Genomic DNA, 20,767 nt, shown 5'->3' with positions numbered 1-20,767 from the left:
ACACAGGTAGACAGGTGTGCCCCCAAAGCTGACACAGGTGGACAGGTGTGCCCCCAAAGCTGACACAGGTGGACAGGTGTGCTCCCAGGCTCACACAGGGGACAGGTAGGCTCCCAAAGCTGACACAGGTGGACAGGTGTGCTCCCAAAGCTCACACAGGTGGACAGGTAGGCTCCCAGGCTGACACAGTGGGCAGGTAGGCTCCTGGGCTAATTTTATTGGTACTCATCCTTGCTTCTTATAATAGTATAAGCGTTTCTTATAATAGGCTTGGTTTTTACTTCATTAAAGAGCTAAAACTTCAAAAAGTTAACTCAAAAATTATCATTGCTTGTATTCTAAAACTACTTTTTAAAGAAATGCTGAGCCTGTCAAAGGCCGTGGTGGGGCGAGGGAGGGCGAGGGGTGGGACTGGTGGGGGGCCTGCCCCCCCCGACTCCTGCAATGCACCCTTGTGCCCAGAAGGAAGAAGTTGTGCAATAGCGAGGACAACTTTGAGATGTGCCCGCTCTGCCTGGACTGCCCCTTCTGGCCGCTCTCCAGCGCCTGCACCCTGGTCCAAGTATGGAGCCAAGTGGGTGAGGTGAGGAAGGCAGCTCCCCTGGCTTCTGGTCCTGCCCCGTCTAGAACCCCAGCCTTGTCACAACTGAAGGCAGACTCCCTCCTGCCCCCGTGAGTTATCTAACCTCTGTGGCACTGTTCCCGCCTGGATCGGTGCCCCTACGTTTAGCTCTCTTCTGGTTGTTATGTATAACCAGCCAAGGTCAACGGGAAGGCCTGCCAGGGCAGGCAAGCCCCGAAACTCTCAGGGCACAGACTGAGCAGGAGCCAGGAGGCTCCTTGGAGTCCCAGAGCCCCGCACACTGCCTGGGCACGTCAGCTTTTCCATAGGAACAGTGGCCTCGTGGCCTTGCCTGCATCCCCCACACACTGGGCCTGGAGCCCAGGTGCCCAGGATGGGCCCACAGACCAGACACACTTTGACACACTTCTGGGACCCCATCTGACCCAGCTTCCTAGGGCTGCTGTCACCAGTGATCATACCCGAGGGGCTTAAAACAACAGCACCCTGTTTTCTCATAGTCCTGGAGGCCTCAAGTCCAGGATCGAGGTGCTGCCGGGTGGGGCTTCTGGAGAAGCTGTTCCGTGCCCCTCTCCTAGTGTGTGGGAGCCGCGGGAGTCTTTGGTGTCGGCTGGCTTGTGTCCCTCCAACCTCTGCCCCTACCTTCCCTGGCCTTTCCCCATGTGCAGCTCTGTTTCCCCTGCTTGTCAAGGATCTGTCTTCGGGCTTAGGGCCCCCCGTCCAGGCTGCTCTCGTCAGGAGGTCCTTACCTTAGCTACAGATGCAAAGGCCTTTACTCCAAATCATTCTGTGATTCCAGGTGGAGATATCCTTTGGGGCCCACAATTCAATCCACTATAATCCACACTCTGGGCCCCAAAATTTCATGTCCATCCCATATGCCAAATACATTCACCCCCACCCAATATCCCCCAAAATCTCAACCCGTTACAGCATGAACTCTGAGTCCAAAAATCTCACCAGGTCTGACAGTCCTGCGTCTCATCCCCCAAATCATCTCAGTCAGGCGCGGTGATGCGGGACCCCCAGGGGCAGCATCCCTCTCCATCTGTGGCCCCGGGCACCCGGGAACCAGCCACCTGCTTCTGAGCACCGTGCCGCACAGGCCGAGGATAGGCATTGCCATTCCCTAGGGGAAAACTCCCTGGGACTGAAGGGGCCCCGAGGCCCGAGCAAGCCGGACACCCCGCCCCGCCCCCGCCGCGGGCTGGCCGGCTCTCGGACCACGGAGGCACCGTCTTCTTCCGCATGTTCGTGGCTCTGCGGGCCGTGCTGCTCCTGGAGTTGTGGAAGTGCAGGAGCGCCACGCCGGCCTACGGGTGAGGACGAGCCCTACTTCGCAGAGAGGGGCCGCTTGCGCCAAGTGCTGGCGGGCTCCATGGTGGTCGTGATGATGGTGAGGGACACCCGCGGCCCTGGCCTCCCCTCCCTGTCAAGTCTTCATCCTCCGGACCATGTGGGGCACATTTTGTCACCCCTTCTCCCCTGGAGGCCGGGAGCCTGATGCCTCCTCCGTGACCCACAGGACTCTCACAGCCCCCAGAAAGGCCCCTGGGTGCCTGGGCTCCAGAGAGGGGACCAAGCCTGGGGTCAAGCTAGGGGTCCAGGCTGCAAGAGGTGCGTGTGGGCCAGGCAGGGGGCTCTGGGAAGGTTTCCCCGTGGAGGCAGGCCTGGGGCATCCTTCCCCCAGCACAGGGCTCCACCACACCCTGCCTCGCCTCCAGCCAAAGGGCTTCCTGACGGGACCAACCTCCCTCCCCCTCCAAGATGTTAGCAATTCCCAGTGTTTGGTTGGTCGGGGGCGGGGTGGGGGTAGGAGGGATGGTTCTCCAGCATCTAGGGCCAAGAACAATGTACAGTGGCCCCTTGACACCCAGATGATGCCCACCCTCTATTCTGAATGCCCTTCCTCCCCGCCCTCCCCCACTCTGCCCTCCCTCACCCGAACACAACCTGGTTTAGAGGGTGTGGCGGTATCGGGGCTCTGCATGGGGGCTCAAGCATCTGGCTGCCCCACAGGTGGCCGTGGTCGTCATGTGCCTTGTGTCCATCATCCTGTACCGGGCCATCATGGCCATCCTCACGTCCAGGTCGGACAACACCCTCCTCGCAGCCTGGATAAGCCTCTACCTGCCTAGCTGGTGGGTGGAAGGCTCTGGACCACCCATCCCCCACTCCACTCTGGACCCACCAACTCCCACCAGGCCTCACGCATCGCCAGCTTCACAGGGTCGGTGGTGAACCTGGTCTTCATCCTCATCCTCTCCAAGATCTACGTGGCCCTGGCTCACATCCTGACAAGATGGGGTGAGTGGCCCAGGCCGCTGGGCACTGACCCTGGGACCAGCCCAGCCCTGGCAGCCAGAACACGACTTTCTCTCCCATCTGCAGGGTCCTTATGTCTGAGTGAGGCACAGGTAGGGCGTGTCAGACCCCCCCCCGGGGCAATTTACATAGCCATGAGCTGGGCCTCAGCAGGGGGAGAGCAGGAGACCCTCACAGCTGAGCTGTCCCTCCGGGGCGGGGGACTTGCCCACAACCCACCGTCCCTCTGCTCTTCCTGCTCTCGTTCCCTTTCTACCATCCTCTCCCCCTCCATTCCCTGCCCTGCATTTCCTAAGACAAGTGCTAATGAACCCACCTGTCCATTCCACAGATCCCTGTCTGCTACCAGCCTGGTCTGAGAGAGGGACAGAGAGCTCAGTGCCCACCTGAGGGGGGCGGACGGAGTGCTGCAGAGAAAGCGAGGGCAGGGTGGCCCTCCGGGGAGCCGGTGTCCCAGGCAGAGGCTCCGGGTGTGGGGACAGCAGGGGCAGGGCCCTGGCGGAGTGGCCCAGGGTGTTCCTGCAAAAAGCGGGCCCTGTTGGTCCCCTCCAACTCACCCTGTTTGTCCCCGCCTCCGGCACCTCCACCGCCCCGCACCCAGCCTCTCTTCTGTCCCAAGACCCTCCCCGGCTGGGTGAGGCAGCCTCACGTAGGGGGACTGAGGCCCCCTGTGCCACAGAAATGCACCGCACCCAGACCAAGTTTGAGGATGCCTCCACCCTCAAGGTGTTCATCTTCCAGTTTGTCAACTTCTACTCCTCGCCCAACTATATCGCCTTCTTCAAGGGCAGGTCAGCGCCGCTCCCTCTGGCCACGCTTTCCCCATGTTCCCCCGTGTGGGTTCTGGGATGCCATCCAGACGCCCGGGGAAGGGAGGCGGTTGGCACAAGAGCCCTGGGTGGGTTCACCCAGCAAACCAGGCTTCAGGGTCCAGCTCGCGCTTCCTCCAGTCAGGTGGGTGGCCAGTAAGTGGAAGGGCAGCAGCCCCTCCTCACTCCTGGCCTCGGAATCCCAATTCTCCTCCAGGTTTGTGGGATACCCGGGCAACTATCACACCTTGTTTGGGGTCCTCAATGAGGAGGTGAGTGTGTGGGGAGGCCAGCCCCCACCAGTGGAGGTGGAGACCCCAAGGCATGCCTCCTGAGTCACCAGAGCCCCGCAGGACCCCCGCACCACTCACCACTCCCACTCCCAGGCCCACGTGTCCTACCTGTGCCCCCGCTTCCACGGGGCCTGATGCACACCTGAGCCAGGTTCCCGCCCTGGTGATGGACCTGAGCCGCCATGGGGGAGTGGGGGTGCAGAGGCAGGCGACCCTCATGGGCTGGGTGCCAGTGGCCAGGGCGGCCTGGCTTCTCCCCACGGCTGGCCCCGGCCCCGAGAGCACAAGCTGCTGAGAGCCAGGCATGAACCTGTTTTTAACAAAGTAGAAGTTAAACCAACTTGCAGGATGCAGGATTGCTGTCGTGTGGGTCCCCCAAGCAGACCCCAAGATAAAGACTTGGGTGCAAGTAATTGTTCTGGGCATCAACCCAGGAAGCCTGCAAGGGGTGGGGAGCAGGCAGAAGGGGGTGTGCCTGTGAGTACTTGAGCCCGAGGGGGTCACTGCCAGGAGCCCCTGGGCGTGACTCTGCCCTGGACCCTCTGGGACATTGTAGAAAAACCCTCCAAATGGTCCTTGTGCATCTGGTTCCTCAGCAGGGGAAGGTCAAGCACACCTGAACCCACGGGCAGCGTGACACGTGTGCCTGGAACAGTCCCCAAAGGCCACTGCGCTGGGTCAGGGGACATGGGTGGGGCGCTACCAGCCCCTGCTGGGCTCATCACCTCTTCTCCTTTCTGAGGAGAAGGTCTCCTTCCTTCCCACAGGTCTGGCCTGTGACCCAACCCAATTGCTGACTACAAAGGGTCCACCTCGAAGGGACACTCTCCAGCCTCACGTGAGATGGGAGGGGCTTCTCAGGGACAGGGCCGCTGGGACTCCAACTCAGGGGCATGGCTGTGCGTGACATCCTGTATTAGTTAAGCAGCATTCAGTGACCAGTGGAAAAAGCTGCTAACTCAAACTGGCTTAAGCAAAAAAGGGAATGTCACTGGCCCTGGTACTGAAAACATTCAGGGCCCTGTGGGCTCAGGTATGGCTGGATCCAGGTGTTTAAACGATTGCATGGCTTTCCCCAGCACAGGCTGTGCTCTCGGGCAGGTTCTCCTTACCTGGTGGGGAAGATGCCTGCAGTTGGCCCAACACCCCCTGGCTCAGTACCCCTGTACAAGGCATCCTGTCTCAAGAGCCCCCTTAAAAGTCCCAGCCCAACTGTCACTTAACTCAGGCCAATTAGTGGGGCCTGAGTCCCCTTGGAGTCATGAGGGTTATGAGGGTCAGCCCCACATAACCCTGTGTGGATCCCCAAAGATCCCCAAAAGAAATCTGGGGTGCCATATGGCAGCACCCCCATCATCCCTCTGCTCAGTCTGTGGGGGCTTGGGTGAGGTCAAGGGAGGGAGGGAGGGTCACTGCAGTCCTCAGTGTGCCATGGATGTCTGAAAGGGAGGCGACAGCATGGCAGGCCACCTCTGAGGCGTAGAGAAGGACGGCTGGGTATGCGGCCAGTCTTTCCCCGAGCTGACCTGGAACCCTGCTGCTGTGGTGTGCAGTGGAGACCACCTTGTGGTGCAGGAGCTCCTGCTCCTCATGGTGGGCAAACACATCATCAACAATGTGCAGGAGATCCTCGTCCCGTGAGTCAACCCCACCCTGCCTGGGCAGCAACCGGGGGCCATGGGACCTAGGAGTGTGGGGGGCAGCAGCCTCCAGCCCAGCCCCAGCCTGGACGCAGAGGTGGAGGGAAGGTGGGTCCAGGCCCTCCTGGACCTCAAGGCCTCAGCTGCAGGGGAGCGGGAGGGTCTGCCCTGGCCATCTGCCCCGGGAGCTCTGTGACACCCCACCCCATGGGGTTGCTGCTTGGGCTTGACTAAGGTCTCTTGCCCTGGGGCCAGCTCTGGTGTGGGGAGGAGGCCTGGCTTCCCGGGCCCGCGCCCACCCATGCTGGCCCATCCCATCTGCAGCCCACTCGGGCTGGGCCAGGGCGTTCTTCAGCATCCCCAGCCTCAAGGGCAGCACCAGGGAGGAGCAAGGGAGGCCCCAGGCTTCAGGTGCCTTCCATCTCCCCAGTGCCACCGCCACTGGTACCACTGTGGCCCACCTTAAGGCAACTGGGCCCCCTACCAGGCTGGAGCCAACCTGGACAGCGTCCCATCCCCCTGCACACCTGATCTTCCCCTGCTAGCAGCTCCCAACTCGGCTCTCCTGGGGCACCATGAAACATAGCTGTGGGACCTTGACCACCGCACGCCCTGCTCTGGGTGCGGCCTTGCTTCTCTGCCCAGTTGGCGAAGTGAAGCGGGACTCAGGATTACAAGGGCAGGGCGTAGCTCGGGGCCTGGCGGGGACAGGGCCTGGACAAGCGACAGTGTGGCAAAGCAATATGCCCCCCCCCACGCCGCATAGGGTGGAGCGACACACACGTGCCCGCCCCTGGCACAGCAACTGCCCTCATTTGACATAGCTCTCGGCACCTGCTTAGCACTTCCCAGGAGGAACCCATTCTCGCCAGAAGCTTCCATGAGCAACGCTGACTTTCCAGAGGACGCTGCAGCGGAGCGGGGGAGGGGATGCCCCCCACCCCTGAGATGTAGATGCTCTCAGCTAGTCTGTGGGCAGAGGCTTCGCCCCTGCCCTCCCTATGGCCCAGACCACCCCCGCCCCCGAACTGTGGAGCACACAGGGCCCAGCCTGGAAGAACAAGGCCCATTTTCCCGGGTGTTTCCACCTCCAGGAAGCTACAGGGCTGGTGGCAGAAGTTTCGGCTGCGCTCCAAGAAGAGGAAGGCGGGACCTTCGGAGGAAGCTGGCCAGGGGCCCTGGGAGGCCGACTACGAGCTTCTGCCCTGTGAGGGCCTGTTCGAAGAGTACCTGGAAATGGGTAGGAGCCATGTTAGTGACCACGGCCTGGGCCAGCACCGTGGGCAGGGACAGGCACGTGTGTACATCTACCTGTGGGGACGGAGATTCCGGAAAGGAGATTGTGGGGGTTGGGGGGAGGAGCGCTTGAGAGACGATGGCCAAGGATGGGAAGGGGCAGCGCTGCGGGCACAGGGGCTCAGAAGCGGGCCTGGGGGCCTTGGATGGGGTGCCGGCAAGCATGGGCCAGAGCCATGTGGCGGGAGTGAGAAGAGGCAGAGTGCACGGGCCCTGGGAGTGGGGACAAAGGCCTGCACGAGATGCGGCTATACCTAGGAGGTGATTTTCCCCAGGGATCTTCTGGATGCCCACGCTCTTTGCTGGGGTCCACTGTGCCCTAGTCACGTGGTACCCATGCCTGTGGCTCATTCCCCACGCAGGGTGAAGCACTTTTGGAGGGCAGGGTCTGTGTCTCTGCAAGTCCAGGCTCTTACTCAGAGATAACTGAGGGGAAGCGATCATGCACACTCCTAATCTGAACCAAACACATGGAGCTCTCCCGTAGCCAAAGCAAAAGGGGTGATAGATTGTTATTATCCATCATTCTATGGATAAAAGGGAGTAGGACAGTTCTTGAGGGAGAGACATGCTTGTTCACGAGAACATGTGAGTGGGGTTGACCTCGTGTGTCCCTACTCCACCAGACAAGAAATGGGACCCCAAGCTCTCCATAATTTCACACAAGACTCAGGAACCCCTTTCAAGAAGCCATTCCTGGGCGCCTGGCTGGCTCAATCAGCAACTCTTGATCTCAGGGTTATGAGTTCGAGCCCCACATTGGGTGTAGAGCTTACTTAAAAAAAAAAAAAGCCATTCCCTAAAGCTCCCCTGAGAGGGGTGCATGGAGAAGCCAGCCCTAAATCAGAAGCAGGTTCCTGCTTCCACGGCTGCACGAGCCCAACAGGGTGTCTGAGCACTGGGGAGGACAGTTCCAGAGTCCCTGACCTCAGGGAGCACGGGGAGGTCCAAGCTTGGCCAGAGACGCCTGCAGCGCTGTGTGGGCAGTCAGGGGAGGCTTCCTGGGGGAGGGGTCTCTGGAGGTGAGTCTATCAGACGGGCAAGTGCAGGAGCAGCAGGGGTGGCCAGAGCCGGCCAGAGCGTCCCCGAGGGGCGGAGGGGAGGGGGCTGTGAAAGGCTTGTGGGAGGGCAGCGGCCGCCGCTGGTGGGCTGGCTCTGCCCCCCAGCCGGAGCGGGCAGACCGGGGGGTCACGCTGTGTGTGGGGGCCCGGCGGTGACCGCCCCCGTGCACGGTGCTGCAGATCGGCTTCGTCACCATCTTCGTGGCCGCTCTTCGCGCTGCTCAACAACTGGGTGGAGGCCCGCCCGGACGCGCGCAAGTTCGTCTGCCAGCTCCGGCGCCCGGTGGCCGAGCGCGCGCACGACGGCGGCACCTGGGCCCACGTCCTGGCGGGCATCGCGCACCGGGCGGTCGTCGGCAACGTGAGCGCCCGCGGGGCGGGGCGCCGGGGCCGCGCAGAGGGGCTCCCGCCGCCGCCCCCCCGCCAGGCCTTCCTGCGGCCTTCCCGTCCGACTCCCTGCCGCGCGCCAACCGCCGGGGGACCCGCGCCGCCACCTCCACGGCTTCGTCAACTTCACGCGGGCGCGCGCCCCGCCCACCGTCGCGTCCGCGCACAGCCGCACGTGCAGGTGGGGCCGGGGGCGGGCGGGGGCTCTGGGACCCTGGCCCTGGGCTCAGGCCTCCTGGCCGCCCAGCGACGCGCGCCCCCGCCCCTCCCCGGAAGGTGCCAGTGCATCCCAGTCCCGGTCCGCTCAGGGGCATAGGCTTATTGCCTGTTTCCATTTCTCGTCAGTTTTGCCAATTTTATTTACAGAAACTTATTTCATTTTTTTATTATGTTAATCACCATACATTACATCATTAATTTTTGATGTAGTGTTCCATGATTCATTGTTTGCGTATGACACCCAGTGCTCCATGCAGAACGTGCCCTCCCCAATACCCATCACCAGGCTAACCCATCCCCCCACCCCTCCCCTCTAGAACCCTCAGTTTGTTTTTCAGAGTCCATCGTCTCTCATGGTTCTTCTCCCCCTCCGATTTCCCCCCTTCATTTTTGCCTTCCTGCTTTTTTTTTTTTATTTGACAGAGAGAGACACAGCGAGAGAGGGAACACAAGTAGGCGGAGCGAGAGGGAGAAGCAGGCTTCCCGCTGAGCAGGGAGTCCAGTGCAGGGCTCGATCCCAGGACCTTGGGATCATGACCTGAGCCAAAGGCAGACGCTTAACGACTGAGCCACCCAGGCGCCCCTTTTTTTTTTTTTTTTTTTTTAACATATAATGTATTATGTTTCAGAGGTACAGATCTGAGATTCATCAGTCTTACACAATTCACAGTGCTCACCATAGCACATACCCTCCCCAATGTCTATCACCCAGCCACCCCATCCCTCCCACCCCCCACCACTCCAGCAACCCTCAGTTTGTTTCCTGAGATTAAGAATTCCTCATATCAGTGAGGTCATATGATACATGTTTTTCTCTGATTGACTTATTTCGCTCAGCATAATACCCTCCAGTTCCATCCACGTCGTTGCAAATGGCAAGCTTTCATCCCTTTTGATGGCTGCATAATATTCCATTGTGTATATATACACCACACCTTCTTTATCCATTCATCTGTCGATGGACATCTTGGCTCTTTCCACAGTTTGGCTATTGTGGACATTGCTGCTATAAACATCGGGGTGCACATACCCCTTCGGATCCCTACATTTTATCTTTGGGGTAAACACCCAGTAGTGCAATTGCTGGGTCATAGGGTAGCTCTATTTTCAACTTTTTGAGGAACCTCCATACTGTTTTCCGGAGTGGCTGCACCAGCTTGCATTCCCACCAACAGTGTAGGAGGGTTCCCCTTTCTCTGCATCCCTGCCAACATCTGTCGTTTCCTGACTTGTTAATTTTAGCCATTCTGACTGGTGTGAGGTGGTATCTCCCTATTTCAGCTACCTTTTAAAATATGCTGATGCAAACTTGTTCATCATAAGATGATTTTCTTAAGCTCTTCTGTTTTGGTAGTTATGACCTCATTTTCTTTTCAGATAGAATTTTTGTTTCTCTTAAAAATCAGTCTTCCGGACTTGACACCTTAACTCATTTGTTTTGTCTTTCTTGGGTTTTAATAAGCGAATTTATGTGTCTAAGTTTACTTGAACCTACCCCTTAAAAGCCTCATTTCGTTGGTAACACCTCTGTCCTTTACTTCTGAATATTTCATAACTGCAGTTGTGATCTCCCTATTTATCCACGAGTTATTTAGGAGAGTAAGCTCCCCAACGTGGAGGTTTTTTGTTTTTCTACTTTTAAAAAATCATTGATTCTGGGGTCATTGCTTGGAGCTCAGAGAGCCTGAAGAGTCTGGATTCTGGGGGTCATTGCTTGGAGCTCAGAGAACCTGAAGAGTCTAGATAGTGCAAATCTGTCACATTTGTTGAGTTTTCCTTTATGACCTGCTCAGTGGATTTTTGCTGTTTCAAGTGAACTTGAATCCTATGTTTTGAAGCAAGGCTCTCTATATACTTACGAGGTAAAGCTTTTCTGCTCAGATTTCCATTTTCTTTTCCCCCCTGCTCTGTCGGACTCCGATAGAGGGTGAGAATCTTTCCAGGAATGTAGTTGTCAGTTTCTTCGTGTACTTGTCTCCTCTTGCTTTATGTATTCTGAGGTTCTCGCAAGTTGCAAATAAGTTCTTATTTATGATTTCTTCATAGTGGATACTTTTTCATTTCTTTTTCCTTTTTATTTCTCTTCTGCTTTCTGGTAGCTGAGCAGAAGTGTTCTCTCTTTTCCTCTTTTTGCTCATTTGGAACTGATGGTGTCCATTTTTATTATTTTAGAGGTTACCCTTACATTTTTAGCATTCACTCTTATCTATACAGACGTTCCTTACCAAGCCTGTAGGGATTCACTCGTCTCCTTTCCCTGTGTGACAAGGATCTTCACACATTTACTGCTGATGGAGCACCCACCGCTGCACCTTATTACTGTTACACAGTTTTAGTTTTACTATTAAAAAATAAAAACACTTTTAGTCATTTGTTAACACATCTATTTGGTGCATTTTAGTAGCTTCTGTGGCTATGGTTTCTTCTGCATTGCCTTCCCTCTGAGTCCATTTTTATTCTTGCCTGGAATTGCACTTTCAGGAATGGTGTGTGGTTGGCAAACCCTGACATAGGTTGGTTTTTACGTCAGGAAATATCTCTGTCTTTCAAACAGCAAGCATTCAATTCTAGGTTATTTTCCCTCCTCTCTTTGGGACTATTACTCTCTTGTGACCTGGCTTTTCTTGTAGGAAGCATTGGTAGCATTAGAAAGTTTTTTCCTCATTTTCCTTGACTTGTGTTACTAACAGGTCTCTGTCATGGTAGAGTCTACTTAAAAGTTGAAACTCAGTGTATGCTTTTGATCTAAAAGGTGATGTCTTGTCTTTCTTTAGTTTTGGAAAACTCTCCACTTCATTGTTTCAAAGAGCTTCTCGGGGCTCCCGGGTAGCTCAGTCGGTGAAGTGTCTGCCTTCAGCTCAAGTCATGTTCCCAGCGTCCTGGGATTGAGCCCCCATTGGCCTCCCTGCTCAGTGGGGAGTCTGCTTCTCCCTCTCCCTCTCCCTGCAGCTCCCCCTGCTTGTGCTGTCAAATGAATAAATAAAATCTTTAAAAAACAAACAAAAAAGCCCCCCAAAAACAAACAGAGCTTCTATAGTCTGCATTCTCAGCTTCTGGAACTCCTGCCACGTTGGAGTACCTCTGATTTCCCTTCATGTCTCCTGAGGGCACGGTGAGTATTTGTTACATCTTCTGGCTCTCTGTAGAGCATTCAGGGTGACTTCAAATAATTGTCTCCGTGTCCCCACAGTCTCTCTTCTGTTGTGTCTAGTTTAGCCACTGAAAGTTTATTACATTCATGGATGGTTTTTCCCTCAATTACTGTTTAATATTCGAGATTTTTCCCCTCTACAAAGTTGGCCCTGGTAGTGCTTTCCATGGAGTGCAGCATGTAAGTTTATGTCGCACCTTATCAGAAGTACAAGAAGCTGTCAAAGGATGGCAAGATGTCAAACCAGAAATATCGAGCTTATTCAGTCAGGGAGAGCGGTGCTGGGCAGGCAAGTGTGAGTAGAGCTCGCTGCTGGTCTCGTGGAATGGCACGTTCTCACGGTTAGGGTGACACCACCCATAGAAGCACAGATTTATTGTATTAGCACATCCGCTGGACAATAGGACATTTGCCACCGCGGGGCCCCGTTTAGGCTACAGGGGAATGGGACAATCCAGCCCATCCATCCCTTTGGAACCCCAACACTGAAAGCTAAAGGTCCTGTCAGAGTACCCTGTGTAGGAATACTCCTCCTCCAGGCGCCCTCAGGTAAGCCTGGCCCAGAGTCATAGGATCACGGGAGGAAAAGGCGGAGCCCCAGCTGCCCACACTGCCTTCCCGGTCTCCTGCAGGTACCAGGCTTTCAGGGAAGATGATGAGCAGAATTCCCCGACCTACTGGAATCTTCTGGCCATCCGCCTGGCCTTCATTATTGTTTGAGGTTGGCCAGGTTCCCAGTTCCCCAGCTGGCTTCTCCTACTGCCCCCCGCCCTCAGGATGCCTTGCCACATCCACCATGTGGTGTGCAGGTGTTGGGGGGATGGGGGTGCAGACACGCCATCACCTGGTCACATCACAGCTCTCCTGCGCACGGTCTTCTCCCCACCTTGGGGACGGTCGATCCCTGCCTGGCCTCTGTCTGGTCACTGCAGAGTGTCCCAGGAGGCTCCCCAGGGCCCCAGAACCTGGGACAGGTCTCTGTAGCCGTGGCTTCCGCCTGCTCTGGGGATTTCCTCGGCTACACTGCTGTTCTCCAGCTCAGCCCACACCTGGGAGCAGGGGCCCACACCTGGCCCTGTTCAGGCCACTCTAGGCATCTGTTCTACAAAGGGCGGGTGCCTTCTGCCGCTGCTCATACTGTGTCCTGCTCCCAGCACGTGGTGTTCTCCATTGGCCGGGTCCTCGACCTCCTGGTGCCCGACATTCCTGAGTCTGTGGAGGCCAAAGTGAAGCGGGAGTACTACCTGGCCAAGCAGGCACTGAGAATGAGGTGAGCCCCTCCGCACCCCCCACCCCTCCTGTGTCACCTTCCCTTCTCCACCAGTGGCATGGCGCCTGGCCCGGTGCTCTGCCGTGCCACGTGACGGACCACGGTCAGTCCAGTCACTCCCTCCTGCACCTTTCCTGAAGACAGGCTTTCTCTGGAACAAACTGAGCAAAGGACAGCAGCTCCCTGGGCTCGGAGAAGAGTCTGGGCCCACAGCCTACAACGCCAGGAGTCGGCCATGCCTCACCTGTCCCCTCCCTCTGAGGTCACAGGGGTCACCTCAAGTTGGCAGTCACACCTGGAGGGCAGGGACTCCGAGGCCCCAGAGCTATCAAAGGCTCACTGCCCTCAAGAGACCACAGCTCACCTCCTGCCCCTTCTTGGCCCAGAGCGCTGTGCCCTCAGTGACCCTGGGTCTCTGCTCATGCACCTTACCTCCCAGGTGCTGGCTGGGGGCCCCCAAGCCTAGCTGACTGTAGCAGCAACGGCTGGAGCTGCTCCCTGCCATGTCTCTCCCAGCCCCCAGGCCAGGTGGCTCCTCTCACCCCTGCTTCCCTCCCAGCCCCTCGCCTGTCTGCTCTCAGGGCACCGATCCACCTCCCACACATGCCAGCTGGGGGAGTCACACCAGAGACCAGAACTATCTATGGATATCCAGTTACCCCTCAAGAGCATGTTGAAGCACCCTGGTTCCACGGGACGAAAAAAGACATGCCGCATGACGAAATGAGTTCTAGCACACCGTATCCGGTTTTGGGTTTTATTTTAGAATTTATAAAATTCCAGTGTCATCCATATTCATAAGCCTTTACACATGTTTGCATATAATCTCCAGATTCCAAAATTAAGGCCAAGGGACGGATCATAGCTATGGAAACACATGATACGGAAGACATTCAACAAAGGAAATGGACACGCACACCCCACCCTGCCCAGGGCTGTCCCAGCAGCGGGGTGGCTGCAGGAGACCAGGCCTGGGCAGGGTCACCAAGCAATCTTTAGTAACAACCACCAAAAACAGAGCACACAAGATCCCAAATACAGTTTAGGGAAGGGAGGGAGGGGTTTGCATCTACAACATTTAGCAATAAATGCAAATGTGCAAAAAAACCTGTTGTGAAAATTTAAAATTTACCTCTAGGGAAGGGCAGGGGTGGGGGTGGCGGAAGGAAGCTGTAGAAAAGACGAAGGGAAGAGGGGTTGGGGTAGACGTTGTGGGAGTCGGTCGGAAGGGCAGGCGGAGGGAACAAGATGGCCAACAGGAAAGGCTCCAAGCCTCATGCAGGTGGAGAGGAGGTGCCCTTTCCCAATCAAGCTCCCCAGGAGATGGAGGGAGTGCTCCTGGAGAAAGGCCAGGCAGCGCCGCCCCTCCTCCCTCTGTCTCCTCACCGGGCCTGCTCTGGGGTCACCCAGCCTGCCCGCTGAAGTGTGCGTTCTCCCCTACCCCGGTCTATCGCTCCTAGAGACGGGCACACTGCAGGCTGCCGCAGTGGACGGGAGCTTGCGAAGGCAGCTCAAGGTACACTTGTCAAGCGATTCTCAGTCTACTCAGAATCTCAGAGTCGGAAGGTCACCAAGCTTCAGTTAATGGAGCTCGAGGGTGAAGGATGGGGGCGCAGGGGTGCGCGGGCCGTGTGCGGGACACGTGTCGGGCACGTGTCTGGCCCCTAGGAACTCCAGTATCTCGGGGTGGAACAACATGACAAGGCCCAGTCACTTCTGTGGGGGCAGAGGCAGGGACGGGGAGGCTAGACAGCAAGCAAAGGGCCCGTCCTTGTTCCCACACGACACGCACACGGGCACCTCCGCACTGCCCGGGGCCCCCTTTCCTCTCCAGAGCAGACCTTCAACAAGGGGGGGGGGGGGGTGCGGCACTTTGTCTCGCCAAGGCCTGGGGTCCAACACCCAGTTACCCACCACGCACCTGAGACAGAGCAGACCCTCCCTTACCAGCAGCTGGTCCTCTGGTCCAGGCCAACCGACCACCTCTCTCCACCCCAGGACTATGAAGCCTGCCTCTCCAAGCCAACTCCCGGAGCCTGCACACAGAACAGCTGGGCATGTGTGAGAGGACAGCCTGGGTGAGCCCCAGCGCTGCAGCAAACATGCCACCACCAGAAACCTCTGAAGAGCGCTGGGGGTGGCACTCCCCTAAGCATGGGACCACGCGACGCTGGCTCTGAGGTAGAAAGGAGGCGACTCAACACCTGGCCACATGTGGGGGTGGGCACGAGGGAGGACTGGATGGTCTACCCCGCTGCTCTGCAGGCCTCCCCTCTCCGTCCCCACATTTCTCAGGCCACACCAGGCCACCACGCCAGCCACAGTGGACCCAGATGGAGACTTGCAGCCTTGCCCTCAGGCTTCGCTCACCAGACGTGGGGTCTCCAGCGCTGTGTGGTGCAGGGGTGGAGACACTTGGTGCTTTCAGACCCCAACGTGTGTAAAGCCAAGACCGCCTGAGAACCTGGGTCACCCTTCTGCCTTTCTGGTCCCCTCTGGCTCCACCGCGGCTCTCCTTTGGGTCCGGGCGCTCCCAGTGTGCACACTGGGTCTTCCTCCCCACCCTGTGGTCTGGGCTAAGTGGGCTTTTTGGCAGCTGGAAGAAGGTGGATTGCATTCGACAAGGAGGGTCTGGACGGCAGGCAGAGGGAGGAAAGGAGGTGGGAAAGGAAGAGGGCAAACGTTTTGGCTTTTATAAAGTCAAGGAAATTTATTTCCTGAGGTCATGACACAGGAAGTAGACTCAGCCACAGCTGTGCAGCTCTCATAGTGGAGGCCAGAGCCTTACTGACATGCTGGATGAGCCAGGACGCTTATAGGGAAATGTCCAATTACCTCTGTTAGTGTTCACAACAGTGGAGAGCCGTCCCAGAGCAAAGGTGTCAGGGAGCAGATCCTGAGCGCACGCGGGCTGCTGGCACGCCCGGCTTCACTGCGAGACCTCGGGGAGGGGGAGGCGTCAACAATTTATGGAGGGTCCAGCTGCTGGGTCAGATTGAAACAAACCATGTGCGGTGGGGTTTGGGGCAGCAGGCTGGAGAGGTTTCTGCTTTTTGATCATTATCGTTTGGGGCCCCATGGGAGGGTCTTGGGGGCCACCTGAGCCCCAAAGCTGGGAAATTCTTCAGAGCTGCTCATATCAGGGGCCTGTAGGGGGAAAGAGTGCACAGCTTTAGTAAGGAGCTCCCACCTGAGCAGCTTCCCAAATGGAGAGGTCAGTGCCGCTCGCAGGTGCTCCCCCCTCCCAGGGCACATGGAGGGCCAGAACAGCATCTGACCTTCTCGCTGCTGTTCGCGGTCCAGGGAGCGTCCCGGACCACAAAGCCCTTGGATGGCGCTTTGGACTCCTCGTGGGCTGGCGGCTTCATGTACAGCTGCAGGGCCTCACTGTCGACCACGTCAGCCAGCTGTGGGCACAGGCAGGGGGGAGGGGGGTCGGTCTGCAGCAGGCATGCACAACGACCAGGCTCGCTCAGGGGAGACCCTGCACCCGGCATGCCCCTGGGAGCAAATGCACATGGCCTTGCTGTCAGCCCCGGCCAGTCAGAGGCGGGGTGTCCCGGGTATAGACCTGCTGCCCAACCACAACTCACGTATTCCTCCTCTAGGTTGAGGATGTGGTCGATAGCTTCTTCCACATTCTCTGGGAGCCCCGTCACGGTGACGCAGTTGGGGTCTGGGGCTCCACTCTGCGGGAAGCGAATGTCCACCTGGAAGGAGCACGCACAGCAGCTGGAGGTGGCTGGAAGCCCTCCACCTGGGGTCTCTGAACCAGAGGCTCATGGTTAGGCATGGCTGGGAATGGTGGATTTCCAGTGAAGTTTTCCCAAGTTAACCTTGTTTTCAGGAGGCAAAGGTCCTATGCGTCAGAGCTAAGCATAACATGACAGATGCAGAAGCCGCTGGTGCACTGTGCGGGAGCCCCTCCTGCGGCCGGTGCAGGACACCGTCCAATGCTATCAACAGCACGCGGCTGTGCCCTCCGCACTGCCTCACCAACTCAGGGACAGGCACCCGGGCGCCAGAGGTCTCCCTTCCAGACCCTATGTGAGGTTGGCAGCTGAGGCAGGAAGACCTGAGGCCCTCCACTAGCCCGTGTGGGAGGAAGTACCCCCGCCAGAGCAGGAAGCATGTGCCCCATCGCACCCACCGTGCCTCCAGAACTTAATGACACCCCTCCACGGCTGGGCTGGGGACCCACCTTGAATTCATCCATTATTTTGCGGATGGCTTTGCCACGGGCACCAATGATGCGGGCGTGAACACGGTGGTCCAGTGGGACATCCTCAGAAACCATCTGTTCAAGTTCACCCACAATTTTCAATATGGCGTCCCGGGCAGCTTCTGTATTCTTTTCATACCCTGTGATGGTAATTTGGTCCTGGGGCTGAGAAAGGAAAAACTGGTCAGAAGAGGGGACGCCCCTAGAAATTCCTGGCTGGGAGCCCCAACCCAGCAGATAAGATCTGTGAGACGACAAGAGGCAGCACTGGCTTAGTGAGGTAGGCCTCACCTTGAGGGTAAACACTGACCCGCTCAAAACCAAAAAAAGCTAGAAAAGAACGTCAGGTGCTGATTTAACACAGGTCAACAACGCCTACTAGCTCCTGCCCACTCCCCTCCCACCCCCACCCCCGCCAAAAAGACACGTACGGGAAAAGAAAGGGCACCTGCACACAAAGACAGCTGAAGGAGGGGTCACAGTGTTGGTGACCCCGGGCCCTGCATCTGGAGGTGTCTTACTGGACAGACCGACCTGGAGAGAAGGTTCCAGACACCATGGCCAGCACTCCACAGCCACAGTGCGCCCCAGCCCAGGGCCTCCCTCCCACATGCACACGGACAGGCGAGGGCACCACATTTGTAGAGCGTGGGCAGCGCAGAGACACGACTCAGGGCACAAGGAACACGTGAACACAAAATCACACCCACACGCCACGTTCTTTAAGACGAGAGAACATACTACACCTAAACAAGAGCAACAGAACAAAGGACCAGAGAGCAGAAACACTTGGAAACAAAGCAGAAGAGCACAGGCTTCGAGACCTGCTCAGGACAGAGGCCACAAAGACCGCAGGAGACCACAGAGCAGCAGCTAGTCCCCTGATGCCCAGCACCTGCCACGGGCGCCTCGCCAAACACCAAGACCAGAACATTCCGCCAGCGGAAGCATAACCCTCACAGGAAAAGGCTGCGTATGAAGAAAATATGGCCACCCAACCCTCTTCGGCTTGTGAAATATTAACCACAGTGGTCTGAACCCCAAATGACAACTAAAAATGTGGTATTCACATAGAAAAGTTGAAGGAAATAAACATAGTGAAGCTGAGGAGTTTAAAAACTGAATTCTCAGAATTAAAGATATTAAAAATTATGGGCACCTGGGTGGTTCAGGTCATGATCTCAGGGTCCTGGGATCGAGCCCCACATCCAGCTCCCTGCTCAGTGGGGAGTCTGCTTCTCCCTCTCCCTGCTCCTGGGCTCTCACTCACACTCTCTCCCCCTCTCAAATAAATAAAATCTTAAAAAAAAATAAAGTTAAAAAAATAAATAAAAACATCAAAAATTAGAGGGGCACCTGGCTGGCTCAATTGGAAGAGCAGTTGACTTCTGACCTCAGGATAATGAGTTTAAGCCCCACATTAGGCATACAGCTTAAAAACAAACAAACAAAACCCCACAAAGAATAAAAAAGAACAGCAGTGTAAACGTGTCTGTTAGAAATGCAGAGGCAGACAGAAGGACGCACTTGGGGAAGGTAGGACCAGGCAGGAGGCAGACAGGAGAGGTGGGGGCTGTGGGGTGAGCCCCGACAGGCCTGCCTGCCTTTCTGAACTCAGGTAACTGCGGCTCACAGACTTGGGCCGGGGAGAGAAAGAAGGTACAGACAGACGGCCTGCCACAGTGCATGGATGCAGGTTGAAAGGCCAGAGTCTGGGGCGCCTGGGTGGCTCAGCTGGTTGAGCGACTGCCTTAGGCTCAGGTCATGATCCTGGAGTCCCGGGATCGAGTCCTGCATCGGGCTCCCTGCTCAGCAGGGAGTCTGCTTCTCCCTCTGACCCTCCCCCCTCTCATGTGCTCGCTCGCTCTCATTCTCTCTCTCAAATAAATAAAATCTTTTTTTTTTTTTAAAGATTTTTTTTTTTTTTTTTGAGACAGAGAGAGAGAGAGAGAGAGAGAGCATGAGCACGGGGAGAGGGAGTGGGAGAGGGAGAAGCAGGCTCCCTGCTGAGCCAAGAGCCCGATGCGGGGCTCCATCCCAGGACCCTGGGACCATGACCTGAGCTGAAGGCAGACGCCTAACCGACTGAGCCACCCAGGCGCCCCAAAATAAAATCTTTAAGACAAAAGAAAGGCCAGAGTCTGTAGAGGCGTGTTGGGATTTGCTGGCCACCAGATTCCGAGCAGACCATTTCTGCGTGCTCTGCACACCACTGCAGCAGACGCAGAGGCTGGGCTGCCGCCGTGCGTAAGACTGTGCTGGAAGGGGCCCCTATGGCAGCCAAGAGGACAGGCAGGGGAGTGATGGGCGGGGGAGGGTGCTCCCTGAAGGACTGCACCTGTGGGGACAACTGTGTGGGAGGGACCCAGCTGGAGCCCCAGCTTGCCTGCCAAGATGACCAGGTGGGCAGGGGAAAAGTGCCCCAGGTCCACGCAGCGATGCAGGCTGACACGGACCGAGACAGGGCCCAAAGCCCAAGCCAAAACTCGATCCTCAGAGACCTGCCACTCTGCACTCTGTCCTCTCTCCACCCACCTGGGCACATCCTAAGCTTGCCCGCTCACTGCTCCCAGGTCAGGATGAGGTTACAAGAGTCCATCTGCCCCAAAATGCTCCGGCAATGGAGTCTGACCCAAGCAGTCATTCTTACCTGGCTCCCATCGTCCTTATCTGGAAACTGAATGTTCACATCATGTTCCAAGCGGATTTGTGTAATCACTGCCCCCTTCCTCCCAATAATTTTGGGATGGTATTTGGGGTCCACAGTGACGCTCAGCTTAAAGCTCCTTAAAGCCTACAGATAAGACAAGGGTGGAAGAGTTCAAGCCCGACCTTCATCATCACATGCAACCACGTGCCTCACCCCCCTTTCTGTCCTGGACCCCAAAGGTATCCCCAGTGACAAAAATTGGACACTGATTTCCTGCTAGCCTCTGTTGTCACCCCGCCCCAGCAGCTCAAGGACCAGCCTGTAAGCAAGAGCACAGACCCTTCAGAAAGGACTACTCGGGCGCCGACAAGGCTGGCGTGGCAAGTGGTGAGCTCTGAGCTCAACTTTCTAATTGGTTTAACAGGGATCTGATGAGTAAGTATAAAAATGTTCGGGGGGGGGGGGTGTCTTTTAAGGCTGGGGTAGAAAAGCAGGCCTGAAGGAAAAGCGGGCCAGCCAGCCTGAGACATCCGCGGCCAGAGGCTGAGACCGTTGGAACCACACTCAGGTGTGTGAGGTGTGTGGGCCGTATCCCCAACACGACTCCAGGAAATCCTCCTCAGCAGGAAGCCCGTGACCCACATCATCTGTAACAGGGCTTCTGGAGGGGACAGCACCCGGCCACACCGTTCACCTTAGGAAACCCACCAACACCAGCTCTCCAGAGGGCACGTGGGTCTTGAATCCTCCTCAAAGCAGGAAAACCGAGCAGTGAGAAGGTCCACGTGGGCCCGCGGACACCCACCCTGGACCACACCATTCACGTTTGGGGGTCTTTTGCAGCAACGGCTCCCAAGCCTC

At 57.0% G+C, this 20,767-nt stretch overlaps 2 protein-coding genes across 4 annotated transcripts in view; one reads left to right on the top strand and one right to left on the bottom strand.

The window, feature by feature from the left end:
- The window catches only part of ANO7 (anoctamin 7), a 25,121-nt gene extending 11,621 nt beyond the window's left edge, over positions 1 to 13,500 (top strand). Inside the window, 17 exon segments of the mRNA XM_032413117.1 lie at positions 466 to 557; positions 1,785 to 1,899; positions 1,901 to 1,979; positions 2,603 to 2,728; positions 2,788 to 2,890; positions 3,588 to 3,699; positions 3,935 to 3,997; positions 5,564 to 5,647; positions 6,745 to 6,888; positions 8,178 to 8,210; positions 8,212 to 8,372; positions 8,435 to 8,494; positions 8,497 to 8,575; positions 12,397 to 12,478; positions 12,919 to 13,034; positions 13,179 to 13,315; positions 13,421 to 13,500. Of these exon segments, the coding sequence (XP_032269008.1) occupies positions 466 to 557; positions 1,785 to 1,899; positions 1,901 to 1,979; positions 2,603 to 2,728; positions 2,788 to 2,890; positions 3,588 to 3,699; positions 3,935 to 3,997; positions 5,564 to 5,647; positions 6,745 to 6,888; positions 8,178 to 8,210; positions 8,212 to 8,372; positions 8,435 to 8,494; positions 8,497 to 8,575; positions 12,397 to 12,478; positions 12,919 to 13,034; positions 13,179 to 13,315; positions 13,421 to 13,500 (1,666 nt within the window).
- A 283-nt stretch (positions 13,501 to 13,783) lies between these two features.
- HDLBP (high density lipoprotein binding protein) overlaps positions 13,784 to 20,767 on the bottom strand; it is a 74,694-nt gene continuing 67,710 nt past the window's right edge. For all 3 annotated transcript variants that reach the window (XM_032430844.1, XM_032430932.1, XM_032431019.1), the window contains exons 24-28: positions 19,907 to 20,050; positions 17,236 to 17,421; positions 16,628 to 16,744; positions 16,313 to 16,441; positions 13,784 to 16,181 (exon numbers count right to left, since the gene is read on the bottom strand). In XM_032430844.1, coding sequence (XP_032286735.1) covers positions 16,095 to 16,181; positions 16,313 to 16,441; positions 16,628 to 16,744; positions 17,236 to 17,421; positions 19,907 to 20,050 — 663 coding nt within the window. In that variant the 3' untranslated portion in view covers positions 13,784 to 16,094. The remainder of the gene's footprint in view (positions 16,182 to 16,312; positions 16,442 to 16,627; positions 16,745 to 17,235; positions 17,422 to 19,906; positions 20,051 to 20,767) is intronic.

Source organism: Phoca vitulina, unplaced genomic scaffold (genome assembly GCF_004348235.1).
Source record: "Phoca vitulina isolate PV1807 unplaced genomic scaffold, GSC_HSeal_1.0 scaffold1, whole genome shotgun sequence".
NCBI classification, from domain to species: Eukaryota; Metazoa; Chordata; class Mammalia; order Carnivora; family Phocidae; genus Phoca; species Phoca vitulina.
Note: the sequence above shows the minus strand (reverse complement) of the source record. Positions and strands in the feature narration are given on the sequence as shown.